This window comes from Sorex araneus, chromosome 3 (assembly GCF_027595985.1).
Source record: "Sorex araneus isolate mSorAra2 chromosome 3, mSorAra2.pri, whole genome shotgun sequence".
In the NCBI taxonomy this organism is placed as follows: Eukaryota; Metazoa; Chordata; class Mammalia; order Eulipotyphla; family Soricidae; genus Sorex; species Sorex araneus.
The window spans coordinates 184,973,156-184,999,867 of record NC_073304.1 but is presented as its reverse complement, the minus strand read 5'-3'; the positions used below and the strand labels follow the sequence as shown (position 1 = coordinate 184,999,867).

The 26,712-nt window shown below is 51.3% G+C and overlaps 1 protein-coding gene and 2 non-coding genes across 7 annotated transcripts; all 3 read right to left on the bottom strand.

Moving 5' to 3' along the window:
* Positions 1 to 8,640: 8,640 nt before the first annotated feature.
* TRNAS-CGA (transfer RNA serine (anticodon CGA)) lies at positions 8,641 to 8,722 on the bottom strand. Its single transcript has one exon. It is a non-coding gene; the product is annotated as a tRNA-Ser (tRNA).
* A 378-nt stretch (positions 8,723 to 9,100) lies between these two features.
* Positions 9,101 to 9,174, bottom strand: TRNAT-AGU (transfer RNA threonine (anticodon AGU)). Its single transcript has one exon. It is a non-coding gene; the product is annotated as a tRNA-Thr (tRNA).
* A 645-nt stretch (positions 9,175 to 9,819) lies between these two features.
* On the bottom strand, positions 9,820 to 25,549 carry PER1 (period circadian regulator 1). Of its 5 annotated transcripts, none has more exons than XM_055131307.1 (23): positions 25,427 to 25,549; positions 19,415 to 19,825; positions 19,209 to 19,307; positions 18,961 to 19,115; positions 18,749 to 18,870; positions 18,459 to 18,660; positions 18,256 to 18,307; positions 18,004 to 18,146; positions 17,456 to 17,534; positions 17,274 to 17,380; positions 16,950 to 17,103; positions 16,756 to 16,864; positions 16,535 to 16,663; positions 16,232 to 16,337; positions 15,972 to 16,140; positions 15,570 to 15,700; positions 15,161 to 15,340; positions 14,377 to 14,598; positions 12,941 to 13,551; positions 12,379 to 12,565; positions 12,006 to 12,195; positions 11,581 to 11,734; positions 9,820 to 10,659 (listed from the first exon to the last, which is right to left on the bottom strand). In XM_055131307.1, exons 2-23 carry the CDS (start codon positions 19,687 to 19,689, stop codon positions 10,399 to 10,401), a joined length of 3,837 nt encoding a protein of 1,278 aa, XP_054987282.1. In that variant the 5' UTR covers positions 19,690 to 19,825; positions 25,427 to 25,549; the 3' UTR covers positions 9,820 to 10,398. The 5 variants fall into 5 exon arrangements, with proteins under 5 accessions (XP_054987282.1, XP_054987281.1, XP_004604902.1 ...); XM_055131306.1 differs by lacking the exon at positions 25,427 to 25,549 and adding an exon at positions 21,309 to 21,430; XM_004604845.2 differs by lacking the exon at positions 25,427 to 25,549 and adding an exon at positions 21,309 to 21,430 and having other exon boundaries at positions 11,581 to 11,731.
* Between the last annotated feature and the right edge of the window lie 1,163 nt (positions 25,550 to 26,712).

Below are 26,712 nucleotides of genomic sequence, written 5' to 3'. Positions count from 1 at the left end.
CCTGGTGGCCGGATCCTGGTGGGAGAAAGGATGACCTGGTGCTCCACCCATTGCAACTCATCGACGCCATCCTTCGCTGAGCCTTACGCTGACCATCACACCCCAGACTCACAGGTGGACAGGTTCATTGACAGGTTCTGTTGTTTGCACTGGTGGTTCAACGAAAGAGTTCTTGCCTGCCTGGGAGGCTGGGTTTGATTCCCTGTCACAGTGCTCTTGAGCTTCCCCTTTAAAGGGATACGGGTATCTTTAAAGTTCATAAATGGCTTATTAGTGACCATTTATGCTTTAGGCATACAGTATTATTACACCATACAACCACCAAAAGCCCAATATTCCCTTGGTAGCACTGTCTCTAGGTCTTTAACATTTCTAGCAAATACTAGTATCCAGCGTTTCTGTTGTACTGAATTCAAGGCTGGTTCCATTCCTCCCCACAATCTCAGCCTCAGTCTGAGAGTCCTGCTGCCACCTCTAGCTACCTCCACCCTCTTCCCCACCCCCTCCTCCAGCTCCCCTAGGCTAGACCCTGAGAAAGAACCAAGGTTCGTTATCCCTGCCCCAGGGGGCCTCTCAGGCCTGCAGTAGGGTCGGGAGAGAGTTCTCTCTCCTCTTTCCTCTCCGTTTTCCTCTCCCTCCCTCCCTCCCTCCCTCCCTCCCTCTCTCTCTCTCTCTCTCTCTCTCTCTCTCTCCCCCTCCCTCTCTCCCTCTCTCTCTCTCTCTCTCCCTCTCTCTCTCCCTCTCTCTCTCTCTTCTCTCTCTCTTTATCTCTCTGTCTTCTTTCTCTCTTCATTCGCTCTCCCTTTCTCCCCAAGGCTTCTGTTCCATTTGGCTCAGGTAGTGGGAGTGGGATCCTGGGGCCCTGATTCCAAATGGGGGTGGCCTCCCCAAAGTCCATGCCACTCTGTACTCAGGGTTTGCAAGGCAGAATATGTGAACAAACAACAGGAACACCCCCTAGGCTGGAAGGACACTGGGTGGGCTGAGACTCTTTCCATTCATCTCTGACTCTGCTTGTGCAGAGTGCCTTACCTCTCATTCTATAGAGGACTGGGCTTGGTTTGAGGTGGATATTAATTCTATTTTTGTATGTCTTCCTTGTCTCTTTAAGAAAATCCTATTTTCTGCTCCCCTCTAGTCTTTCAGAGTAAATGAAGGGAGCACACTTGGGCCAGGTGTCCTGGCAACATTAAGCCTCAAAGATATATTTTGACTCAAATACTTCTAAGTGGAATGACCTCTCCTACTCCACATGCTTCAAAGCCTTGCTGCCTCTTCTTTAAGGCTCCCCTTTTCCCAGTTCTACCAGCCTCTCTCAGGAAGACCCTTATCCCAGTATCATTCTTTCTTTTAATTTTTTAAAAATTGAACAAACTGCTGTAAGCACTGTAAGATACATAGTTACAAAGTTGTTCATGATTGTGTTTCAGATCATACAATGTAACAACACCTGACCCTTCACCTGTGTACATTTTCCACCACCAGTGTTCCCAGTTTCCCTCCTTCTACCCCCAGTCTGCCTTTACTGCAAGTACTTTCTCTCTGTCTCTGTCTCTGTGTCTCTCTGTCTCTGTGTCTGTGTCTGTGTCTGTGTGTCTCTGTCTCTCTCTCTCTGTCTCTGTCTCTGTCTCTCTCTCTCTCTCTCCCTCCCTCCTACTCTTCCTCCCCTTTTTCTCCCACTTTTTCCCCAAGGCTTTTTTCCATTTTTTCATCTCTAGCTCTCTTGTTTTCTGTTCTCCGCCAAGAGGGAATCTTCTGCTGAATCCACGAGTCTCGGCCTTCTTTATCTGCTCTCTAGGTTTCTTAGCAGCAACTGCCAGGATCTTCTCTGCTCTCTCCAGCCTCTGCCTCGCTCTGCGTCTGCGTCTCGGTCTTTGGACAACATGATCGCCTCTGCGGGTTGGTGTCTGTGGCCTCTGCGCTCCCACGCTCCTGCCCTCCCCCGGGAAGCTCGCTCACACCTCCAGGTTCCTGCCACCTTCACCCGCCCTTCCCGGCCGCTTTGATGCCGCACGCGTCGGGCTGCAGGCGGGCGCGCCACCAGCTGCCACGGTCACTTGCAGGCCCGGGCGGGGGCGGAGCCGCCGGGGGACCGGCGCTGGGTTCCCGGGGCCGCCGGGGATTTGGCCTCCCTCTTCCCGGCAAAGTCGCCAGATTGCAGTGGGCGTGGGGTTCGCTGAATCTGTGTCTCGTCCGGTTTCTGGGACTCACCCGGCATCTCTGGGTTTTGTGCCCTTTCTAGGAAGGAGGTAAAATTGTTTCAGAGGCTGGGGACGTGCGCTTCCCGACGCTAAGCCATGACTGTGGCCCCACTGGAAGCGTCTGACGGGACACCGCTGTACTGTCCACTCAGCCACCCTTTATGAAGGGTCTCCCGTGTGTGCCAAATATATTGAGGCTTCTCAAGAGTTGAAGATACATTAGGTCTGGGCTCTCCTGAAGCCTACTTTTAGTTGAGGCTGGGCAGAGAGAAAATAAACAAGAAAATAAGTTCAAATAGTTGAGAAACAGTACAGTGTAAATGTGTTCTCAGGAAAACTGGACGTAGGTAGGAGTGAGAGTTAATGCTCCTTTCTGGATGTCAGCATCCTCCCAGTGAGCCCGATCAGCCAAAGCTGAGGCTGGGGTAGGCTTGCTGCTACCAGCTACAAAAAAGGGCTAGTGTCCCTGTGTGGGAGAATTTAGAGCCTGGAAGAGATAAGAAGGCATCATACAGGGCTTTGGAGACTCTTGAAGGTATTTGGACTCTTGTCTAAGTTCAACGGAAGGACCACGGACTTTAGTCAGGAAAGTCAGAGTCTCTGGTTTATATTAGCTTTGGCTGCTGACTCTGTTCTCAGTGAGGGATGGTTTGGTTGCAGTAGTCATGAAGGTGCCTATACTGAGGTGTGGTTATGGGGGAAGGGAATGGGTTACTTTTAGGATTTTGACATGTTACTTCTAGATGATAGCTGAAACTATAGATGATGGTGTCTTTTACTGAGATGGGAAACTAGTGGGAGAGAGCAAAAAAAGAGAAAAAAAATGGGTGTGGAGATGAATAAAGCAATGTTACTTTAGTCAGGTTAAATGAGATCCCCATACATAACCAAGTAATTTCTACTTGGTGGACCAGGAATGTAGTTTGAAGATCAGAGCTGGAGAGGGTATGGGGGATTGATCAGGAACTAGATGGTGGGGCTAGAGTGCTAGTATGCAGGTAAGCTAGAGTGCAAAGTAGAGTGCAGAGTGCTACTTTGCATGTGACCAACCCAGTTGGATCCCTGGCACCCTCCCCCTCCCGATCCCAATGCCAGGAGTGATTCCTGAGTGCAGAGCCAGGAGCAGCCCCTGAGCATTGCTGGGTGTGCCCTTCCACCCACTGTTCCCACCAAAAAAGCTAAGGAGGAGCTGGAGTGATAGTACAGCAGGTAGGGCATTTGCCTTGGATGCTGGTCGACCTGGGTTCGATTCCCAGCATCCGTATGGCCCCCTGAGCACTGCAGGAGTAATTCCTGAGTGCAGAGCCAGGAGTACAGGAGTAACCGCTGAGCATCGCTGGATGTGATCCAAAAAGAAAAAAAAAAAAGAAAGCAAAGGAGCTAGATGGCTTTTTACTACTAACACTGGAGCACGTAGGAAGAAAATGTGAAAGATCCCAGGTAAGCCAGGTGCCCTGCGGTGCCCCAAAACTGAGGTCAGTTTGAGAAGGATTAGAAGAGAAATCTAGTATGGTCAGGCTGTTGTCACAGAGGTATACCAGCCACAGGATTCCCCTCATTCAGCCACACCCACAGATATGGTGGCGATTGGCAAGGGGCAGAGGGATACCCTCACAGATGCATCTGCACAGAATCAGAAGGCGCTGGAGAAACCAAGGGTCTGTTGTCTGTGCACACGGTATGCATGAGTGTCTGGGTCTCCTTTTCCTGGTGGCCTTCTCAACTTTGCACAGTGTCTGGATTTGGGGGAGGGGAACTCGTGTCCCACACGTGCTGATCCCCTACAGTGAACTGAGATGGCACAGCTGGTCAGAGTGTCCTAGTTTCCCCTCCCCTGCTGAGATCTCCTCCCCTCCTTCTCCTCCTCTTCCCCTCTCCCTCCTCCCTCCTCCCCTACCCCAGCAGGCCCGGGTTGCTGAGCACTCAGGTCCGCCTCCTTTGTTCTTCAAAGAGAAGTCTGGCTTCCTGAATCCTAGGTAGGGGAGTTCCTGGACTATCGGATCCTGGGGAGTTGGGGGTTGGGGAGGAGGAAGACCAGGCCCCTGGGTCACAGGAGAATTGGAGTAGAAAACCTCTGTCTAGGCCCAAACAATGCAGACAATAATCCCTGCCCCATGGATCAGACATTCATGTAGGAAAACTTAAAAGAACATTATACAACTAACCATATGTCAGATGGAGAAAGATGAAACAAGGGGCTGGAGAGATAAAGTGGGTAGGACTTATCCCATATGGTCCCAGGAGTGATTCCTGATTGCAGAACCAAGGAATAACTCCTGAGCATCACTGGATATGGGCACTCCCTCAAAAAAAAAAAAAAGTAGAACAAGGAAAGGGGATGTAAAGTGGGAACTTTAATTTTAGAAACACAATTAAGGAGGACTCTTAGAGAATAAAATTGAAGAGATAAGGGGCTGGAAAGATAGCACAGCAAGTAAGATGCTTGCCTTGCACATGTTCAGCCCAGGTTGTATCCCCGGCATCTTATATAGTCCCCCAAGCACCAGGACTAACTCGCCTGGTAGTCAAGGCGACAAAAACTGCAAGGGAAATGGGCTGGAGAAGAGGTAGCAAGTGCGGAAGTTACTGGAGATGAGAACTGTGCCATAAAGGAGACTGATCATGTGGGACCTTGCAAACTTGGAGGGACTCATTCTTTATTGAAATAAGCCATTGGAGAGGCCAGAGTGATAGTACAGTGTGTAGTACTTGCTCATGGGTGGTTTGATTCCCGGCATTCCATATGGTCTGTCCATGCACCGCCAGGAGTAACCCCTGAGCATCACCAGGTGACCCAAAAAAATGTTTAAAACAAGAAAAAAGAAAAAGAAGCCATTGGAGAGCATATGGGGCACACCCAAGGATTTATTCCTGGCAGTTCCAAGCTTAGTGCATGGGAACCATATGCAGTGCTGGGGATTTCACACGTGTTCACACTCTCTCTCTGGCCCTTGGAGGACAATTTGGCCCTTAGAGGACATTTCTATTTGCGTTGGGCCACATCCAAAGAGTTACTACTGGTTCTGCAGGAATTACTCTTGGCTCTACATGGGGAACCTATGGGATTGTTTAAACCTGGGTCAGCCTAACGCAAGGCAAGCACCCTACCTTCTATACTATCTGGCCACTGGAGGACATTTTTGCCCCTTTTTTGTTTGGCACTAAAATATATAATTTCAAATTTTCACATGTTACAAGGAACTGTGTGTACTTTCCTCTCAGTCTATTGTTTATACTTGTCCCACTTGCTTTATCACATTTCTCCAAATATATTTTGTTCTGCACCATTGGTTGTAAACTGGAAAGAGCCTCAGGTCTGTAGTTACTGTGTATTTCCTAAGAACAAGGGCATACACAGCACAATAATAGATACTAGACTTATCAAAATATTAAAATGATACTATTCTTTAATCCCCAATCCACATTAGATGTCCTTAAATTTTTCAATAGTGTCCTTCAGCAATCTTTCTCAAATTCAGTCCAGAATCCAATCCAGGATCTATTCCATGGTCACACGTTACATGTTATGTCTCTGTTATGTCTTTCCAGTCTCATTTAATCTGGAAGTATCATTTAGTCATTGCCTTCACATTAAAAAAATTTTTTTTAAAGTTTAAGACCTTTGTTTTGTTGACTAGCTTCAGCTTGGATGGTCGTATATCTCTGGATGATTAACTTTGTTACTCAGATTATGCCCTTTAGGCAGGAACTACCGAAGTGTCTATCCTTGGTATAATCCCATCAGAAGACACATGAAAGCTGTCCTAATACTAAGATATTGACTTTGATTATGAGACTAGGATAACCTCATCTGCCTGGTTTCTCCTGACTAGTAATATGTAATCTTTGAAAAGATACTTTGAAATAGTTTCTATGATCAAAATGTCTACTATTTTAGTGTTCATTATTTGTAATGTCAGTACTCTAAGCTGGAAACTTGCTCTAAATTTTTTTCTCATTTGTCTGTACTGATATGAATTTAGAAATCTTACTTTATTCAATGAGTCTATCATAGGGGGCCAGAGCCATAGTACAACAGGCACTTGCCTTGTACATGGCCAACCCAGGTTTGATCCCCAGCATACAATCCCCCAAGCCTACCAAGCGTTATCCCCAGCATCCCATATGGTCCCCCGAGCGCACCAGAAGAAATTCCTGAGTGCAAAGTCAGGAGTAAATTCTAAGTATCACCATGTATGGCCCAAAAGCAAAAGTAAAAATAAATCCATTACAGTAATTTAATGCTCAATGACAATGAAGATAGCACAAAGATCTAATGTGCATGCAGGTTTGAGCTCTGGCACTACAAGATACCCTTGAGCATTGTTAGACATGGCCCAAAAACAAACAAAAAAATTGATGCTTAAATTGTTCAACATTTAGCTAATGGGAGTGCCTTTAGCTATAAGCCTTAGCAAGTTTTATATATATATACATAATGTTTATATGTATACATATATATATACATAATTTTTTTTTTTTTTTTTGCCTTTTGAGTCACACATAGCAATGCACAGGGGTCACTCCTGGCTCATGCACTCAGGAATCACCCCTGGCGGTGCTCAGGGGACCATATGGGATGCTGGGATTCGAACCTGGGCCGGCCCTGTGCAAGGCAAACTCCCTACCCGCTGTGCTATCACTCCAGCCCCCTATATACATAATGTTTTAATTCCCATGCCTCAGTCCTAGTATCAGCCTTTTCTCTGCTCAGGGATTACTCTTGGCTTTGTGCTCAGGGATCACTCCTGGCAATGTTCAAGGAACCATATGTGGTACTAGGGATCAAACCAAGTTCATCTGGGTGCAAGGCAAATGCCCTACCCACTGTCCTATCTCTCTGGCTCTATGGTTTGTTTTAGAAGATATTTAGTAACCAAAATTTCAGAGTTTGTTATTCTCATCACTATTGTGTATCATTCTTCTAGCCTCTCTTTGGCTAGAACTCGGAAACATACGTATTCTATATTGTACACACACACACATACCACACACACACACACACACACATACACACAACTTGTTTCTGTATACATCAAAACCATGAATTTATATTGATACTCTATTGGAAGATTTTGGAGAGGAATGACAGAAACATGTCAGATTTATGTTTTACAAGAATCAGTTCATCCATTGTGCTGAGAGAAAACTTATCAGGGAAACAGAACAAGAGCAAAATCCAGGAAATAATATAGCTTTTGCAACAATCTGCTAAGATGAGAGTGGTTTGGGACCAGGGTATAGTGTTGAGGTAGTGAAAAGTAGAACTAAACATTTAGAAATGTTTAGAAATGGGAAGCGAGCAGGAGTTTGGTTGGGACATTTCTGTTGTGATTCCCTTCCTGCTAGATACCAAACTGGATGTGATAAGGAGAGAGAAGATACATGCACCTGTGATTCAAGGAAGAATTCTTGAATCTTCTTGAATTCTTGAAAGTTTGGACTATATTAATATATACTATTATTTACATTTAAAGTCATGAGATTGGAGATCACAGAAAGAATGAGTGTAGATAGAGATCATTTGAGTTTTGGAAAACAGAAACATCCAGAGATCTAGCAAAGAACCACCAAAAGAGTCTGTGAATGAGCTGCTAATGAAGTAGAAAGAATACCATACAGCTGTGGTGTCCTGGAAGACAAATAAGAGTCATTCTATGAGGAGAGAGTAAGCCTCTGTGTCAATTGCTAAGCCATGGTTTAGCAATATGAAGATCATTTGGTAAGAGCAGTTTTAAAGAGATTGATGCATTTGATTAGATGATTCAGGAGGATGTGAAATTGGAGACAGTGGTAAAAGATAACTTGTTTGGCCATAGAGGGGAACAGAGAAATGGAATGACTGGAGGTGATGTGATGTGAGGGAGGTACTAAATAGATTTTGTTGTCTTGTTTGCTTCAAATTAGGATATATTTCAATATGTTTGCAGGCTAGTGAAACAGTCCAATCACGAAGAAAAAATTGATATTGGCCTCCTTGAGGACCAGGGGAAATGGGAAATCTAAGTGTAAGGATTGGTCTTAGTACAGTAATGAGAAAGGAATAATCGATGCTCAGACTCCCTCTGGAAGTGCGATTGTGGAGATAAAAAAAAAAACTTTCACATGCCATGTTGACTCTGCGGCACCAAAAGTTGAGAAGCCGAAGGAACCCTCTGGACACCTAATATGATTGCCGATTTGCACTGGGTTTGGGGGCTTTAAGACTTAAAACTGCTGTGAAAGGATTTTGCAAGACTACCTTTTGAAAGAGGGGTAGCAGGTGTCTAAGGCCCGCAAGAGGGCGCTCCCGGACTGGCCCTCGGTGGCTGAGAACCCTAGAGAACCTAGGTCCTAAGAGCCTCAAAATAAATGAGGGATCTGTTCCAAATGAACAAAGCACCACAGAAACAAAAGAGTTACCCCACCAGTCTGTCCTACTCGTTCCCAAAACTACCAGCGCTGTGAGCAGGATTCGAACCTGCGCGGGGAGACCCCATTGGATTTCGAGTCCAACGCCTTAACCACTCGGCCATCACAGCCGCGTGTAGTGCTGCATCTGCGTAACTATAGCTGCCTGTCATCAGGCCCGCCCGCTTCGTGCCCTGGAACTGTGCTGCGCATGCGCCTGTTAAGACCGTACGGGAGAACTTCCTTTACTTGCCCCGCTGATTTCCCTGTTTTTCCACCCTGAAAAGAACCACAATGCATCGACTAAATTAGCCGGAGCCCGACCCCAACACCCCCTATATCTGACAACTAGGTAAGAAAGCCAGCTTCACCCTGGGTTATGAGAATACGCGTCCAAATGCACACTAAAAGTGCACTGGGATGAAAGCTCAAAGAGGATTGAAGCTGCAAGAATCTTCCTAAAGTCGAGATAAAGCCGCAGCAATAATATACCACCTTTGGTAACCCGCAGGCACCGCTGGGATTCGAACCCAGGATCTCCTGTTTACTAGACAGGCGCTTTAACCAGCTAAGCCACGGCGCCGGCATGTAACCTGTCGTGCCTAGAGGTAGATGTGATATTAATCTGCTCCACTAAAGCAATTACAATTAAGTATGATTATCAGTGTTTGCCCCTTTCAGTTTTCCTTGCTCAGGTTCTGAGGCATATGACCGACACTACATCCTTTTCTTCCACGCCTTCGGATACCAACATGGCCGTGAGAATGGATACACGCCTCGCTGACCCTTAGTAACCTAAACTGACCTGCTTAAAGCCAACCCTTATGAGTTACCCTCAGCTGCTTCAGAGGACTACCAGGTGAAGTGTTTTCCCGTCTTCAGGGTTCCATTGCCCACGTTGGAGCTTGCCCCCAAGTTGCCTCTCATCTCTCTTGTGAGAAAACCCCAGCTATGATAATGCTACTGGTGAGTAAGGGTTCAGCCTTCATTAGAAAGGGGTGGAGAGGGGAAACTGGGATGTGGCTCAGGGTAAAGTACACACATGGGTTTGGCCCCCACCCTTTTATTTTTGCTACAAAAATAAAAATAATTCAAAACACATAGAATGGTGGGATGGGGAGAGACATTGTACCCTTAAGGAGGAAACTGCCCATTCTACCTTTCTCAAAGTGGGGCGACACCTCCCTACAAAGCGCCCCTCACCCACCCCCAAACTTCATCCACAAAGTCATTTTTTCTTTTTGTATTAAAAAATAACAGACACGATATCAAAAACACAAATGCCATCGGTAGAGGTACAGCTGAGAACGTCTGGGTCCCACCTGAGGGGCAGCACCAGGGACTCCATGGTCCACCAACCTCCCCCACCCTGGAGCAGCTAGGGGTTCAGACCACTACTGGGTCCTGCTTGGGCCTCAGACCTTCCTCCCATCAGGAGGAAGGAAAGAGGACTGTTCCCCCCAATAAATAAGTGTAGCCCAACCCTTGGAACCCAGACTTGGCCGAGCAGGTTTTGGGGAAACCACTTCAGCAGCTTGCCAGCAATGTTGTCCAGGTGAAGGCGACCTCCTCTCTAGGGGTTACAGGTGAGGCTACTGTGAACTGGACTGGAGAGTTCCAAACCTCTGTTCCCTAAGAGGTCAGAGGCAGCCCCTGGGTCCCTGGCTGGTGACAAGGGTCTCTGGCTTCCTACAGCGGCAGTTGCTTGGGCAGTTTTCTATTGGTTGGTCCAGTCATAAACGAGTTCTGAGATTTGGGGCATGGAAGGAACCTCCTCATGCACGCCTAGAGATGGCCCAAATGTAGTTTAGCTTGTGCCATTTTCTGTGGCAGTTAAGGCTCGACTGGATGAGCTCCCACCTTGTTCTTCCTCCTCCATAGCCAAGTCCTGAGAGCTTGAGACCCTGGTCCCAAATTGGGTCTGGGTCTCATTTCCACCTTCACCAGTGCCGCCACCCTCGCCTCCACCCTCCTCCATAGGCTCCAGCCCCAGTCCATCGAGCTCCGTGAAGAGTGGGTCATCATGCTGGCCACGGTCTTGGGTGCTACTGCCACAGTCCACACAGGCCTTAGAAGGAAAAAGGGGATGAGTGAGTCACACAAGAGTTCTCACTGCTGACCTGTCACCCCAACTCCCTGTCCTACAGTCCAAGAGAATATCCCAAAAGGTATCTTCTAGAAACAATGCACCTGGGTTGGAAAAGCAAGGCTGGAAGATGAACTTTACCTTATGTTGATATAGAAGAAATTCAGAAAAGACCTAAATAGCTCATGTGGTTAATACTTTATAACCCAGGAGCCAATTCAGTGAAATGATTATCCTTCAAAATAACCTTCTAGGGGCAATAGTACAGAAGGCAGCACGTGGCAAACCCAGCATCCCATATGGTCCCCCAAGCACCACCAGGAGTGATCCATGAGTGCAGAGCCAGGAGTGACCCCTGAACATCACTAGGTGTGGCCCCAAAACAAACAAAATAACATTCCGGAGTGATAATACAATAGTAGGGCATTTGCCTTGCTTGTGGCTGACTTGGGTTCTCATATGGTCCCTCGGCTCCCGCCAAGAATGATCCCTGAGGGGGCTGGAGCGATAGCACAGCGGGTAGGGCGTTTGCCTTGCACGCGGCCAACCCGGGTTCTAATCCCAGCATCCCATATGGTCCCCTGAGCACCGCCAGGAGTAATTCCTGAGTGCAGAGCCAGGAGTAACCCCTGTGCATCGCCAGGTGTGACCCAAAAAGCTAAATTAAAAAAAAAAAAAAAATGATCCCTGAGCCAGTAGTAACCTCTGAGCACAGCCCAAAAACCAAAAATGAAACATTCCACTGATGGCAATGGAACTCACTGGTACAGCACTGGGTTTAACCCCCTGGGTTAAACAAACCTAAAAACAATGATTCAGGGACACAGATCAGACCCTAGCTCTATCCCTTCAACTTGAACTGAGTTCTCTTTTCTCCCCGCAGCCCAGACTTATGCCTCTCACCATCACATCGAGAGCCCGAGGCAGTTGGCCCTTCCAGACCCAGGAGTGCACGGCACCCAGCTCTCTCCGCTGCTCTTCTGAAAATCGCGGTTGCTGCTTCTGCATGGCCCGGAGTTGCTCCCGATCCTTTTTCAATACAGAGGCCATGTCCCTGCTCAAGAAGAGGGTACAGAGGGAGAGGCTAGAAGTGGGGCTCGGCGTTCACACTCTTCCTGCTGTGCCCACCCACTCCTCATTCTCCTCCCCTAAATTCACCCTCTGGGTTTCCAGATTTTCAAGTCCAGAAGAGCTGCCCACATCCTGGAAGAAACTAATAATGGAGCTCCCAGGGCCAAGGGTAAAATGGGAAGCCCTAGAGCAAAGCCAGGCCCAGGGGAAAAAAAAAAAAAAGCCCAAACCAGTCTCTAGCCCCTTGGAAAACTCACCTGGACGGCACCTGGTAAGTCATCATGACATGCTGGTCAGCATTGGCCATGAGCAGCCAGATGGGATCCTGGAGCACATACTTGATGACCTGATCCCCAGGCTCAACCCTACCCTGGGCAACTCCAGCCTCTGCCTCGGAAGAGTCGATGCTGCCAAAGTACTTGCTTGTGTGGCTGCTCTGACTGCTGCCTGTGAGGCAAGAGCAGGTGGAGACAGGCACCTGGCATCAGGATGGCCCATGCTCCCAACTCCCAGAGCCTCCTAAGACAGCTTTCCGGGCCGCATAACCAGTCCGCTGGCCTCAGGAAGCACAGCCTGTCCCCATACCCGTCACTGTCCTACCCCAGGAGATGCTGGAGGGCGGACACTCACGTGTGATGCTGGCTGAAGTGCTGCCCCACTCCTGAGAGCCTGAACCGGATCCAGCGCCCATGGCAGAGCCCAAGGAGCCCGAGGCAGCAGAGCCTGTGCCCGAGTGAGAGTCCACCTGCAGCAGCAACTCCAGCAGATCACTGGAGCCCGAAAGTGCATCCTGATTGGAGGACTCAGTCACCTCCACCTGAGGAGGAGGAGGAAGGACAGGACAGGGATTACTTCTGTAGGTAGGGCTACACCCAGCCCTAGTGGTCTCTGATCCCACTCCTTGACAGTGGGGCCAAGACAAGGAGAACAGACATGAAGGGATGTGGCATTGAGCCCTTTCCAAGTGGCAGATGTGCTCTCAGAGGTACTGGGCTGTTCTCACCTCCCACCAGACAGACAGGACAGTGCCCATTCATTCAGAAAGTCAGCAGGGGTCTCCCACCCCACAATACCATCTGCTGGAGACTGCAATGGCAGGCAGGCAGACAAGAGCAGGAAGAAGCACCAAGTGAAGGAGGAGCAAGGGGCTGGGTGGGGGCTGGAAAGAGGGTGCAAAGAGGTCAGTGCTCACCAGTCTGGCCTCTGGCTCAGCAGCCTCCTCACTGGGAGGCGGGGGCCCAGCACTGTCCCCAGAGCCCCCTGCAACAGCACCCCCCTCAACTCGGGCGGTCTCCTCAAGCTGCAGCAGATTTAGCTGGAGTGGGGAGCTACATCTCGAATTGAATAATGGAGCTTCTGGGTGGTGAGTAGGGCTGGGGGGCAGAAGGGGCAGAGACGAAGGAGGAGAATGGGAGGCAGGAGTTGTAGGCCCCTCGGCAGAAGTCTGGGGCACCCCACAAGGGTAACTGGTTGGAGTAGGGAACAGACAGTTAGGGAGTACCAAGGCCACCATCGGGGTCACCAGGGGGGCAGAGAAAGTTGTAGAGGACATGGATGTAGGGGAAGGGGGAAGAGGCTGGGGGCCTCCTCTCGGAGAGAATACTGGAAGAGGGTAGGGCTGGACCACAGCTGGGAAGGGAGTAGTAGCTGGTGGTGGGGCCCAAGGGGCAGAGGATGGCATAGTCGAGGGGTGGGAGACATAGCAGGGGGCTTCGGTCCGGGGAGTCTGGTGGTGGCGTGAGCGCTTGGCTTTGGATCGGCAGTGGTGTCGGCGGCCAGAGGGCTCAGGGCCATGGTGGCAGCCTGTGGGGAGAAACCAGGGTTATCCAGAGACTCAACCTAGGGGGTTAGCACCCAGGCCACCCCGCCCCCATTGGCCTAACATGCTGGCCAGGGAGAGGGCAAAGTCCCCTAGAGTTTGGTTTTCTGGCTCACTAGAACAGAGGGGACTCAAGGAGGTAGGGAAACCCTTGGGAAGCACCCCCCTCAACTCGGGCGGTCTCAGGAGCCAGGGAGAGGGGTATTCACTGAGAAAGGAGTTGGGGTAAGGTTAATGAGAGGTAGCATGGAGGCATGCACAATACAGGGCTGGAGGCGGGTAGCTCCATGGGTGAGTGGGCAGCAACTCGGGTCCATCTACCCAAATCCTATAGGAACCACCAGTCTGGGTACTGCTGCCAGTTCAGACACTGCTCCGGCTAGCTCACAATGGAGTGAAGCAGCACGGGAAAGCCCCGTCCTGTGTCTACCTGTAGATCCCCTCTCTGAGTACCTTGGAGGGCTGTCATCTGCCCTCAGAGTTCAACCCACTCCCGGGGGATCCCAGCCCTTCCTATACAGACCTCTTGATCATCAACAACTTGAGTCTGTGGCAGACAAACTTCCTGCTTGCGCCTGAAGCCTTCTATGCAGGAGTTCTACCTGCCTGCCTCAGTACCAGCCCTGCCCACTGCCCTCCTCAGGCCCTGGCTCAGAACTGCCACCCAGGGGGAAGGAGAGGAAGAGGCGAGTGAAGACCCCGTCCCTCTGAAGGGTCTGGCTTCCTGGAACTGGAATTTCACCCTCAAGACCCCCCTTTGTGCCCAGCAGTCTGACTTTAGACTGACTAATGGGTGGCTACCCGCTCACCAGGGGCCGAGGGAGCCATGGAGGAGCTGTGGAGGCCACGCAGCCTACCCAGGTCACGGAAGCGGCTGAGGAAGGCCTGCTCCTCCTTCTGTGTGTGCAGGGACAGAACTGCCTTGGTCAAACCCACTGGGCGGTAAGCGTCTGGGACGGGGTCAGGGGCTACTGCAGGGCTGAGGGCTGGGCCTGAAGCTAGCCCAGGCAGGTCCTCCATCATGACAATGTCTGAGGAAAGGGAGATGGGAAAAAGATTATGGAATTATTTTAGACCAGATTAACAAATCACCACACCCTCCCTGCCCAACACTTAACCATCCCCTGACCTCTGCCTACAGACCAGCCTGGGTCCCTTGCATCCCCTTTGCCTGAGAAAGGCTGGTCCTCCCTCTTTTCCATGCTAAGGAGTCCCGGGATGAGAGAGGATACCCAGTACCCTCCAATGGCAATCTCCTAGGGTGACACTTCCAAGGCTATTTGAGAAGCACCCCCTTTGCCTGTCCCTCACACGTTTTCCAGGTCAATGTCCACAGACCCTTAAGGGAGAGGTTTCAATAGTCCTTGTTTTCAGAACCCTACGCAGTCAGCAACCCAGATCTGAATCCCCCAGACGACTGTGAACCCCCAGGAAAAATACAGGCTGCTGGATGGGGAGAGGTGAAGCAGTACAGGCTGGTTGGGGTGGACAGCGAAGCAGCAGCCCGAGCCCAGAGGCTGCAGGGGCAGGTGAAGGTCAGTAGGAGGGGAACAAGTGGAGCCCAGGCAATGGCCCCTCATTCCATGCCCATACCCGACTCCGGGGGCTTCTTGTCTCCCACATGGACGATGGTGGAGCTGAAGCTACACTGACTGGTGATGGACACCACGCTCTCTGCCTTATTGGCCAGGGCGAGCGGGCTCAGGGTGCCACCCACCACTGGCTCCTTCCGAGGAGTGGCCCCCTCCCCAGACAGCACTGCTGATGCCGGATCTGTGCAGAGAGATGGCTGCAAGTTACCAACCTCGCCCCGCCAGGAGATTAAGAGGTTTATCCCGGGGTGGTGGGTGATGGGTTTAAAGGAAGGGAGGAGTCCAGAGGTTTGAGGGCTGAGGATGGGACAAGGAACAAAATGGGGCCCCAAGGCAGAAACAGAGAGAGACAGGATCACAGGAAGAGGACAGGGCAGTGAGAGTGGAGTACACACTGAAGGGTCTTTTACCTTTCCTGGCCCCCACAGGGACTGGCCCTGTCTTCTGCTTGTCATCATCAGAGGCTGAGGATGCAGTACAGGAGGAAGAGGAGGCACATTTACGCTTGGTCGTGCCAGGAATGCTGCAGCTCTCTAGGTACCTGTCAGTGAGCAGAGGAAAGACATGGAGGCAAAGGGGCTGGAGCGATAGCACAGCGGGTAGGGCCTTTGCCTTGCACTCGGCCGACCCGGGTTCAATTCCCAGCATCCCATACCCCAGCACCGCCAGGAATAATTCCTGAGTGCAGAGCCAGGAGTAACCCCTGTGCACTGTTGGGTGTGACCCAAAAAGAAAAAAAAAAAAGACATGGAGGCAAAGCCTGGAGTGGGGTGCAGGTAGGACTCAAACAGAAAGGGCCAAATCGGTCTTACCTAAGAATGCTGTCCAGGCAGTTGATCTGTTGGTAGGAACAACCAGAGGCTTCCTTCCTCTCTGCCTCTTCAGGGACCACAGCTAGAGGGGTCTGGCTGGAAGGAGCTGACTCCAACTCTGGGTCTGGGGACCGGCAGGGAAAGGTCCTAGCTTTGAATGCGCCTGTAGCTGAGAGGAAAGAATAGCATTTCTTGGGGTTCAGGGAGAAGGCCACAGGACATCCAGGTCTCACTCCTCACCTATACCCTCACCAACTCACTAGGGAGGCGAGGCCGGTTTAGTGGCCGGGTGCGGGACTCAATGAAGACCTGCTGGCCCTGGTGCTTCACCAGATGGACATCCTTACAGATCTGCTGGAAGGTCACCTGTGGGACAGACAGAACAGCCTCAGGGTCCCATGTGGCAACACACTGAGAGTTAAGCATGATGACAAAGATGAGAGCAGAACAAAGAAGAAAAGGAGAAGGTGACAAGGTCAAGTTCCCCTAGGACTAGCAGTACTAATTCCTAGGAGAACCTGGGAATGGGAATCCAGAGGGTGAAGGGAGAGAGGGACACTCACCGGGGCAGGAGGGCCAGGCCCCTCGGTGTCTCCCCCGTTGCTCTCACTGGAGGAGCCAGGGCTGAGGAGAGGGCCTGGGGAAGTCACAGGACCAACTCCACAGAGCCCTGTGGGGGGGCTGTGCACAGGCTAAGGCAAGGAGAGTGACGGGTTAGGAGTCCACATGAAACTCCCCTCCCCTTCCACATGCCCCCAGATTCTCTCCTCTCCTCAACACAAACCTGTAACAGCAGCCGATGGATCTGCTCAGATAGCTCCTGGATATCAGGGTCAAGGGACAATGCTGGGCTGGGAGTAGGAGGAGTGAACACGTCCTCATTCAGAGGTGCCCTGTAGGGTGGGGAAGTACAAGATGAGCCCTCTCACACAGGGTCCCCCACCTCTCAGGGCCAACTCTTGGTGATGTCCCACTTACGTGCGTACTTTGTGGCGGCCTAAAACAAAGGCTACCTTTCGGCTCCAGGGGTGCACGAAGCCAGCCCAGCTGGTATCCATGGTGACATACTCCCCATTTCGGGCACAGAAGCGAATGGGGGAGTGATCAAAGGGCTGGCCCGCCAGCTGCAGAACTGGTGGAAACGGGAAATGAGGTAGCCATCAGCATGAGGGAGTGCTCAGGGGTGGAGCACCTACTGGAGTGAAATTCAGAAAACCCAAGCACAAGAGAGAGGCCGGCAACTATTCAGTTAGTCCAAATCCCGGAGCAAACAGAAGGCGGTGAGCAGAATGAGAGACTCACTTTTCTTGTGGATTGCCAGCATCAGGGGTCGGTCCTCCGGATGCAGGAACAGAAGCACTGGGGCCCCCAGGAGGTCCTGAGGGAGATAGCCCAGCAGCGGGGCAGCCCTGAAAGTGAAAGAGTCATCAAAGTGACAAGACCTCAGCCCCGGATTCCCATTTTCCTCCAAGTGCTGACCTCACCTTTCATCCACATCCTGGAAGAGGCAGCTAGGCGTGTGTCGTGTGGTGAAGATCCTTTTGTCAGGAGGGATCCTAGGAGCTGCAGACAGACAGTGTGGCCTGCCACTAGGTGTCATTTAGAAAGACATAGTCCCTCAAACTTCCACACTACCTGGGGTCAGGCGGGCTGAAATCCTCCAACATCTTTTTGGGCCACACCTCAGGGCTTCCTCCTGACTTTGTGCTCAAGGGTCTATATGCAGTAGCAAGGCAAGCATCCTCCCCGCTGTACTATTCCTCTGGCCCTCCTTCCCAAGTCTTCCTTGGGCCCTCTAGCCTACAAAGATAGTATGTACAATTTTCTTGCCTTCTACCAGTAATGGAATTGAAAATTAAGGTAATTCTTGGCCCTCAAACTTTATCTCTGAAGGAGGCTCAGATCTTATCCTGACAGAACTCTGTTCCAGAGTTCTAAGGGACTCTGTCATGCCTCCCAGACTTATCCTGCCTCACCCCAAGCCTGGAGAACCAACTATGAACTGCATACACTCCAGGCTGTATCGACCTACCTTCATAACCCGAGTGGATGCGCTCTGCAATAAGCAGGCAACATGGTTGAGCAGGGGCTCCATCTGAGACCCGGATCTTGGTGACATATGGAATTAGGCGGAATGGCTGGTAACGAGGCCCTGGATCCCGGTCAGGACCTCCTCTAGCAAGAAAAGAGGCATTAGGGCTATCAATAGAGGGTCACTGATCCACCTCATAGTACGTATAGCAAAGAGTTGGGGAGGATGTTTAATCCTGCTTCCCACACCGACCTGATACGGCAGAAGACAGACTTCTCCTGGGTGAAATCCCTAGTGCCTGAACCTGGGACAGATCAAAAGAGAAGTAAGCCCAGCCCTCCAGCCCTTCCCTGGGCTGAGAAGAACCCAGCAATAAAAACTAAGAGTGCCCTGGACAGTGTGGGCACCTTTCCTATGACTGATCATGTTTCCCTCCAAGCATTTTGGGACCTTACCTTCTGAAGCCCCGGCACCCCAGATGGGCAGACGGGATGGAGCAGTGGAACCATAGAAAATGCCCACATCCTGGGGAGCCAGGAACTCTGAGAAGCGGGCACCCTGGAACACATCCCGCTTGCAGCGTAGCAGGATACCTGCTTGCTCCGAAATGTAGACAATGCGGCCTGTCAGGAAGGAGACAGCCACGGAGAAGGTGTCCTGGGCAAGAGGGTGAGGACAAAAGCATAGTCAGGAGCTGTGGTGAAAGGCAGAGGGGGCAAGACAGGTGAGGCTTGGCTACACTGACCTGGTTGCGAAGTGTATACTCAGACGTGATGTGCTCCAGTTCCTCCAGAGTATAGGTGGACATGTCCATAACACAAGGCTCCCCCTCCTCCAGGCTCCACTGTTGGTAGTATTCTTGGTTAGCTGCCAGGTGAGAGACATAGGGTGTTCAGTGGGACCTGCCTCACCATAGTAGCGCAGGACCTGGACCTTCTCCCAGGAAGCACCACTCACCCTGCACCTGCTTGACACAGGCCAGCGCATACTGTAGTGTGGCCAGAGTCCCAGAGCGGCCCTTGCCCCGGCGCTCTGGTGGCAGTCGAAGCTTAAGCTCTCGAAGTGCTGTCATGAGTTCCTTCTGAGTCCTTGCCCGAGCTGACTGCTCACTGCTGCAGAGCCCACAGGGAGAGAGAGGGTAAAGCATTAGCCCTAGCCCATGGCATGGGCCCCAGGCTCACTCCCCCAGCTACCACCCCACAAACCTGCAGCCACTGGTAGATGGGTTATCCTGCTCTGAGCTGGCACTCAGGAGACTGTAGGCAACGGAACTGCTGGGTGGGGATGGGCTCTGAGAGTTTGTACTAAGAGAGAAGGAGTAGGTACAAGATGAGGGGGAAGTAGCAATGAGCCTGTCTCCTGGGGCACTAATCCACACACTCTCGGGCCCTGCAATATCATCCATACATACCTCTTGCTGCTCTCAGTGGTCTCCAGCAGGGCTGAGTCCTTGCCATTGCCCGAGGAGGAACTTTGTGAGCTCCGCTGAGACGCACCCCTGGACTCTGGCCCATTGGACTCATTGCCACTTGAGCCATTGCTATTGGCATCCATATCATCAGCCAGGTTGGGGTCTGGACAAGGCAGATGCTGGGGAGGCCCAGGGGATGGGGTCCCTCCAGGACAAAAGGATTCCCTGGTCCTGGAGTCCCCTCCCCCATCAGCCCCTTCTTGGGAGCTACTCATGTCTGGGCCATGGGAGGGGCAGGAGAGCAGGGACAATGGAGAGGCTGCACAAGGGATGCACAAGGGAGAGCCGGAAGGCCTGGCTGAAGTGAAAACCAAACCCCTGAGAACTGAGAAGCCCGATCACAGTCAGTACCTGGAGAGGAAGACCAAGAAGGCAGGTTTGAGAAAGCTGGGCTCCGTGCAGACCCTCCCCAGTTCCCTGGCTCCTGGGACCCCAGCCTCTGATTAGAAACATAAATTATTTCAGTTCCCTCTTCCCCCATCTTGAAAAAAAAAAAAGCTGATGGTTAAAAGAGGCCTCTCTTGCATCTTACCCCACTTCCCCCGCCGGTAAGGACTGGGCGAACCGAGACAGGGTCGATTAAAATTATGGCAGTGGGCCAAGGCCTGGACACGTTTCATCCCCCAATTCTCCATTTGGTTCCTACTTTGCCTGGGACTCCAGAGCTCTGTTTCGAGAGGTGGCAACCTCCTATATTTAGGCCTCCTGGCTAATTTTATCCGGTGTGGGAAGGGCGGCACCACCCCCACTGCACATGCGCGACTAGCAAGCGCCCCACCACGCGCTTCCGCCGCCGCTGCTGCCGTTGCCAGGGAAACGGACGTCAGCAGCTGAGCTCAGCGGTTGCTGGAGGGACCACAGCAGGGTGGGAGGGGTGACCCCTCCCCCATTTCTCAGAGGAAGCACGGAAGAACCCACTCCCATACTGGAGGGTGTGGTCGGGGGTCACCCACCTTTATTAGAGCCCCAGTTCCAGGGCAGCTGAAAGAAGGGAGGCCCTCAGGGTTCCTGGGGTGGGCCTTGCTCCAGAGAAACACACAACTGCCAGGGCCCTCGCCGCAAAAGCCCCCCAGTCTGGATCCAGGTCTTTTTAGTCTGGATTTACAGTCTTTCCTAGCCCCGGCACTTGTCTCAACACCAGTACCACGGCCAGCATCTACCATTGTTAAGGATCCAGAAATTCTCTCTCCACAGTCCTCCACTTCCCTAGTCACACACCACCACCCAACCCCCATCCAAAGCAGGCACGCTCCGCTCGGAGCACGGGTTCTAGTTAGCCCACAGTTCTCCCCCTACTCCCAGTCGACCACACCCCCAAGCCCCCGAGCATTTTTTGAGCGCCTGGAGAAAAAAAAAGAAGACTGTGGCCAGGAGCAGGAACTAGCGCCGAGAACGGGATGTTCCAGGCCGGACCCGGCTGACATCACGACCGGCGCGGGGCCAGGGAATGAAAGGGAGAACCCGGAGAGCTTGGAAGGCCTGCAGGGGTCCTGATGCTCAGGCAAAACCAGGGACCCTCCCCCAAAAGACAAGCAAGAAGGCAAGAGTAAATCTGCTGAGGGTCCGGTGTGGGGCCAAGACAGCCGGGAAGAAAGGGGCGGTCGGCAAACGCTAAGTATGGCAAGCAGGTCAGGAGTTCGGACACCCAGAGCAGAGTTGGGGAGAATACTTAGGGCACTAGGGGCAGGATGGAGATGGTCAGTCACTGGGAGGTAGGTGAACTACTGGCGTGCCGTTTGAGCTTTTAGGCCGAAAGCGGCACATAAGGCTGAAAGTGAAGGGGTTCCGGCTCGCGATCGCAGACCTGTCCCAGAATGGCCTCCGAAATGCCTACCTTTTCCGCGCGAGCACCTCTTGCCCACCGCCGTTACAGCCCGCCGCCGAGTGGGAGCTCCGCGGGGCCAGGAGGCGGGTTGCATAATGCCAGGCACTGCCCCTCATTGGCCTCCTGCCAGCAAGCCTCAGACCCCGCCCTGGATTGGCTGAGGATTTCGTCCTGGCGCCTGATTGGCTACTAGCTCTTACTGAGGTCACAGCTGTGTCACACACACCGGCGCACGTGGATCTGGGTGCTGGCGCTAGACTGAAGGGCCTCAGACACCACCACCCAGCCAATGGGCTCAGGATGTCTTGCACAGTGAATAATAAAGGGGAGGGAAAGTAAGCTCACCTGGGTTACCATAGGTACTTAAGCATTCGGGGCCGAGGGATAGATAGTACAGCGGGTAAGGCCCTTAACTTGCACATCAAACCCGATTTTCATCACAAGCATCCCATGTGGTCCCCTAGCCTGCCAAGAGATCCCTGAGGGCAGAGCCAGGAGTAAGCCCGAGTACAGCCGGTGTGGCCCAAAAGCAAAACCAAAAAACGTAATTTAAAAAATAAGAATTACATACTTTCTGAACTGACCAGCCTTGTGGAGCCTTACTAGGGGTGGAATAAAGAACCTGAGAGGTGGGCTAAACTGGATCAGATGACTGGGCTGGAAATGTGGAGGTGGGGAAAACAAATCTGGTTTAGCCTTTCCTGGGTTCTCCTCCCCAGCCTTATCATAATAAAAGTTATTTAATCCGGGCCCTTTCTATGACACTTGAAATCCTCTGAATAGCTAAAAGCACTGGTAGGGGGCTGGGGAAGTCTTGCAAACAAAGGACAAGGCATCAGAACCACTGGAGGCCGGAAAGGGGGAACAAAGACAGGTGCTTCTGGGACCAATCATAGAAAAGGTCTCCTGGCAGCCTACTGGTGACTAGTACTTCTCTCCTAAGGATGCAGCCACCCACAAAACTGCCCCCAAAGTGGAGGCCATGTAACCAGGGCTAGCAGAAACAGAGGGGTCACTGACAGAAGAGACCAACTGGGATCCTAGACAGAGAAGAGTGAGGTGTCAAGAACTTCAGATACATTATAAGAAAAGAAGAAGCCAAGGATTTCCCTTCATTGTATTCCCAACAAGAAATGTGGTGATTTTACTGCTAATAAGAATAGACAGGGAAAGACTGAGCAATAGAGAATGGGCTGAATTTTTAAGGATGAATAGAACACTGCATCCAAAATAAAGAATAGAATAGGGTCCTCTTTGGGGGATTAAAGTAGCAGTTAAACTCAGAAAAATTACCGATTAAAGACACACCTCCCTTTCCCAGAAACTCAGCCGAGAGTTCCTCTTAGAGCTCCCTGGAAGTATAGGTGATAATTGAAGAAGACCCCAAGCTGATTCTGAAATCATGGGTGATGCACACCCCTTACTCTATCATGAACTCTAAGCTTTCTTTTAAAATTCTATTTCCCATAGGTGGGGAGTGGCAGTGGAAGGGCTCTGTAAAAGTTGGGACACCAGGATGTTATTCATAAAATAGCCTTAAAAACAAGGAGACAGAAAGGTAGCACAGAGGGTCGGGTGCTCGACTTGCATTGGAGCCCACCCAGATTCGATCTCTGGCACCACATGACCCTCCCCCCTCCAAACACACCAGGAGTAATCCCTGAGCACAGATCCAGGAGTAAGCCTTGATTGAGCACACCGGAAGTGCCCCCTTCTGCCCCCCCCCCAAAAAAAAGGAACAAAAGCTTTGGGAGTCTGGATTCTTTGGTCTCTCCCACTAGAAAATGTCCTCCAGCTCATACCCTGAGACTCTGTCCCTTTTCCGTTTTCAGAATTTTCCTGAAAACATTTTTCTTCCTCTTCAGTAACATCGGTAGTCTCCGCTCTCCCACCGCTTCCTCCTCTTACACAGGAAAAAGAATCGTGCGCTCCCCGCAGCCCCCACCTGCTCCCACGGCCCTGGCAATCCTGCCTCACGGTCCCCACAGTAACCGAGTCCCGCTTCCGTCAATGGAGGAGAGGGGGCGGGCGACCTCGGCCGTGACGTCAAAGCGGAGGCCGAGGGCGGAGCGATGCGGCCGGGGAATGTGGGGTAGGGAGGCCGGAGAGGCAGCGGTTTGGGAGACAGCCAGGCCTGGAGGGCGGCGGCCAGCGCACTTGGGAACATCATGTTCTCCTGGCTAGTGGCCCAGTATATGCACCCAGCCGAGGCTTCTCCCCCAATCCAAAGACTGCTGTCCTGTTCCCAAGTCAAGGATTCCTGGGAGAAGATTAGGAGCAGGAGCCCTCAGCCCCGCCCCGGCGCCCAATCCCAGCTCTTTATTCCAATCAAGGCATCTGCCTACAGCAGGCTTGATCCCACAGGTCCCGGCACTGACTTTCCCCCTCTTCAAAACCAGACACTTCTGCTGGCCCGCTACCAAAGAGGCAGGGGGGGATTTTGGAAGCCCAGGTTCACCGGATAAGTCATAACTTTGCTCATTCCCTAGCGGCCACCTTATGTGCATAATTTCTTAGAATGGCAGCAGAGGGAGGGGGGAGGAGTGGGGTAGAGAATGGGTCTAGGATGAGGAAACCGAATTGGAACAGAGCAAGTGTCCCAGTCTAGGACCTGGATCCTTGGAGAGGGATTAGGGTTGGGGACAGGGCCTGAAGAGGAGTCACAGAAATTTGTGAATGTGCAAATAGTTCCCAACCACAATATCCTCACTCTGTCACTGTTGCTCTTATACCCAATAGTCTTTTTTTTAGCTAATTTTTTTTTAAATCATGCTTAGGATTTCATCATTTCTTATCCAATTCCTGGAATAACCCTGTGCAATGGGTATCTATTATTATCTCCATTCCACAAGGAATTCTTAAGGCTCCGAATTAATAAACTTTGCCAAATTGCCTCATTGTATGTTCTCACATTCTTACCAAACGGAGCTTAGAGTTCAATCTGAGCTCTTGACAATCTGAATTCTGGTTATTTACCCTTCAGGAACCTGTGAGCTATTATGCAGTATTGAGGTACCTGGATGTTAAATACCCTGAGGACTATCAGTTCCTGGAACAGACAGCCTCCCACCCTTCCTCTCCCTTTGGCCAATCTGGAGTCATGCAGGTTTCACTCCCCCCACACACTGAATCATCACAGCCTCGATTTTCACATCCTCAAGTGATCATCCAGGCAACCACCAGTCCCAGTTATTTCTTAGGATTCCCACTTCCTCACTTTTTTCACCTTACTTCACATTACCACTGTGGTTTCTACAGACACCAGTGCACTAACTTGGTGTCTATTCATCTTCAAGAGTTAGAGACTCTGAGTTGGAATGTTAAGTACAGCAGGCAGGGCACTTGCCTTGAATGAGACTGACCCTGGCACCTAAGATCATCTCTCAAGCAGAGCCAGGAGTGATCCCTGAGTGCAGTGCAGAGAGTAAGCCCTGTGCTTCGTAGGGCGTGGCCCAAAAAAACAAAACAAAAGAAACAAACAAAAAAAGATAAAATAAAACTCATCCATAGCCAAAATGCACAACTACTACCTCCCTCTCAGGACCCAAGAGTTTTATCTCCCACCTTGCTAGGACTGTTCGGAGCCCCACCAACTCAGATTTTATACAAGAGAAACATCTAGAGCATCCATGTGACTATCAGCCATGTAAACTGTAAATCATCCCTTTGTCAAACCATGATGTCAGTCCTTTGGTACCTGCCATATGCTCTACCAGGGCCTATTATTCAGAGTGCCTGCCTTTTCCAAGGATTTCAGGTGTGTATGCCACACACCCAAACAGGAGGCACTAACTGGACCACTCACCAACCGGTTCACAAGGGTCCTGACCCCGACCTCTGGGGAGGCACTGCTGAGGGTTTTTGAGATCCTCTCTAGGCAGGCCGGTGTCCTCGCATACTAGGGAGGTGAGAGATCTGGTGTCACTGACTCTACATCCATTCTAAACTGACTTCACAATTTCTATTCCCCACATCCGTGAGTGCTCCCGCGGCGGAGACCGAGCATTCGCAGGATTTGGATCCCTCCACTGCTCCTTGTTACTCACAGAAACACACCTCTCAGAAAAATCCAGACCCGCCGCCGCTCAGCGGCTTCCTCCCTCCGTTCCCATGCCCACACCACTCACCACAAGGTGCTTCCGCAGAGTCAGACGTCTTCACTACTAGGACTACAGCCACTAGGACTCGCTCCTCCCGGCCCGCCCGCCCTCAGGGTGCCCCGCCCCGCCCCTCAAGCGTATTGGCCTGAGGACTCCGACCCATGCCCGCGCCGCGTGCGCCCGCGGACCCGCAGCGCAGCAGTCATTGGCTCCGCTGGCCGCTGTCATCTTCTCATTGGTCAGCTTGCAAACAGTCAGAGATGGATCCACGTGAGGGAGGGGCCACCCTGGAACATCGATTGAATTTCCAACAAAGTCACGCCCCCACCCACTCTCCGTGTTGTTATTGGCTGTGGAACATCCGCCGACCTGCCTACAATCCATGACACAAACGCCAGTCCAGCCCTCCGAATCTTTTCATAGGCTGAGACCTCGGAGCTGTACGGGACACGTGCCGCCGGTCTCACGTGGCAACTTGTTTACCTAGAAGCTGGGGATTTTCCTTGACGATATACTGACCCAAACTGCGGCGTTTGCGCAGGCGCACCGTGCCCTGCACGCAGACGTAGCAAAGAGCGGCGGTGGCGTCGGTGAGAGCGCTAAGTACCTAGCCCTAGCAAGAAGTCCCGGGTGTGGTTAGAGCGCCCTTGCACTGGATCTCTGGCCCTGCGTCCCAGACACTCCCTGAATCTTGGAAATTATGAGGTAAAAAGGGTTTTCAGATCTAAATGCCGCGTGATGATGAGGATGAAGGTAATAGATACATCCTGATTTTCTATGGACCCAGACTATTCGCTTCTTGTAAAACTGGAGGGCACCAAACTTACCTGAGATCCAGAAGTTATATCTATCTGAATTAACGTGCTAGTCAGTAATGGGGTCAAATCCGAACCCACGTCGACACTGGTTCTAGAATAAAGCAATCCTAAACTTGTATTCAGGAAAGGACAGGCAAAAGAACCATGAGCACTGTCTGGAATATGTCTTTTATAAGTGGCGGGGTTTATGTAAATGACTGTGTACCTAATTATAATTAAGATGATTACCTGGCCCCTTAAAACAGCTGAATCAGTCGCGAGGAAGAGGCTTGACATTTTTGGTGCCAAGACCACAGACCCAAGACTACATTCATGCAAGTGTGTGATGACTACCATCAGGCTACTTCCTCTGACAAATTTTTTTTCTTACTTGGTTCTTTTGGCCAAATCCCACTGTGCTTTAGGGCATGTTCCTGGTGGAAAACCTTCCATATATCAAACCCAGTCTCTCAACATGCAAAGCAAGTACACTAGCTCCTTGAGCTATCTTCATTC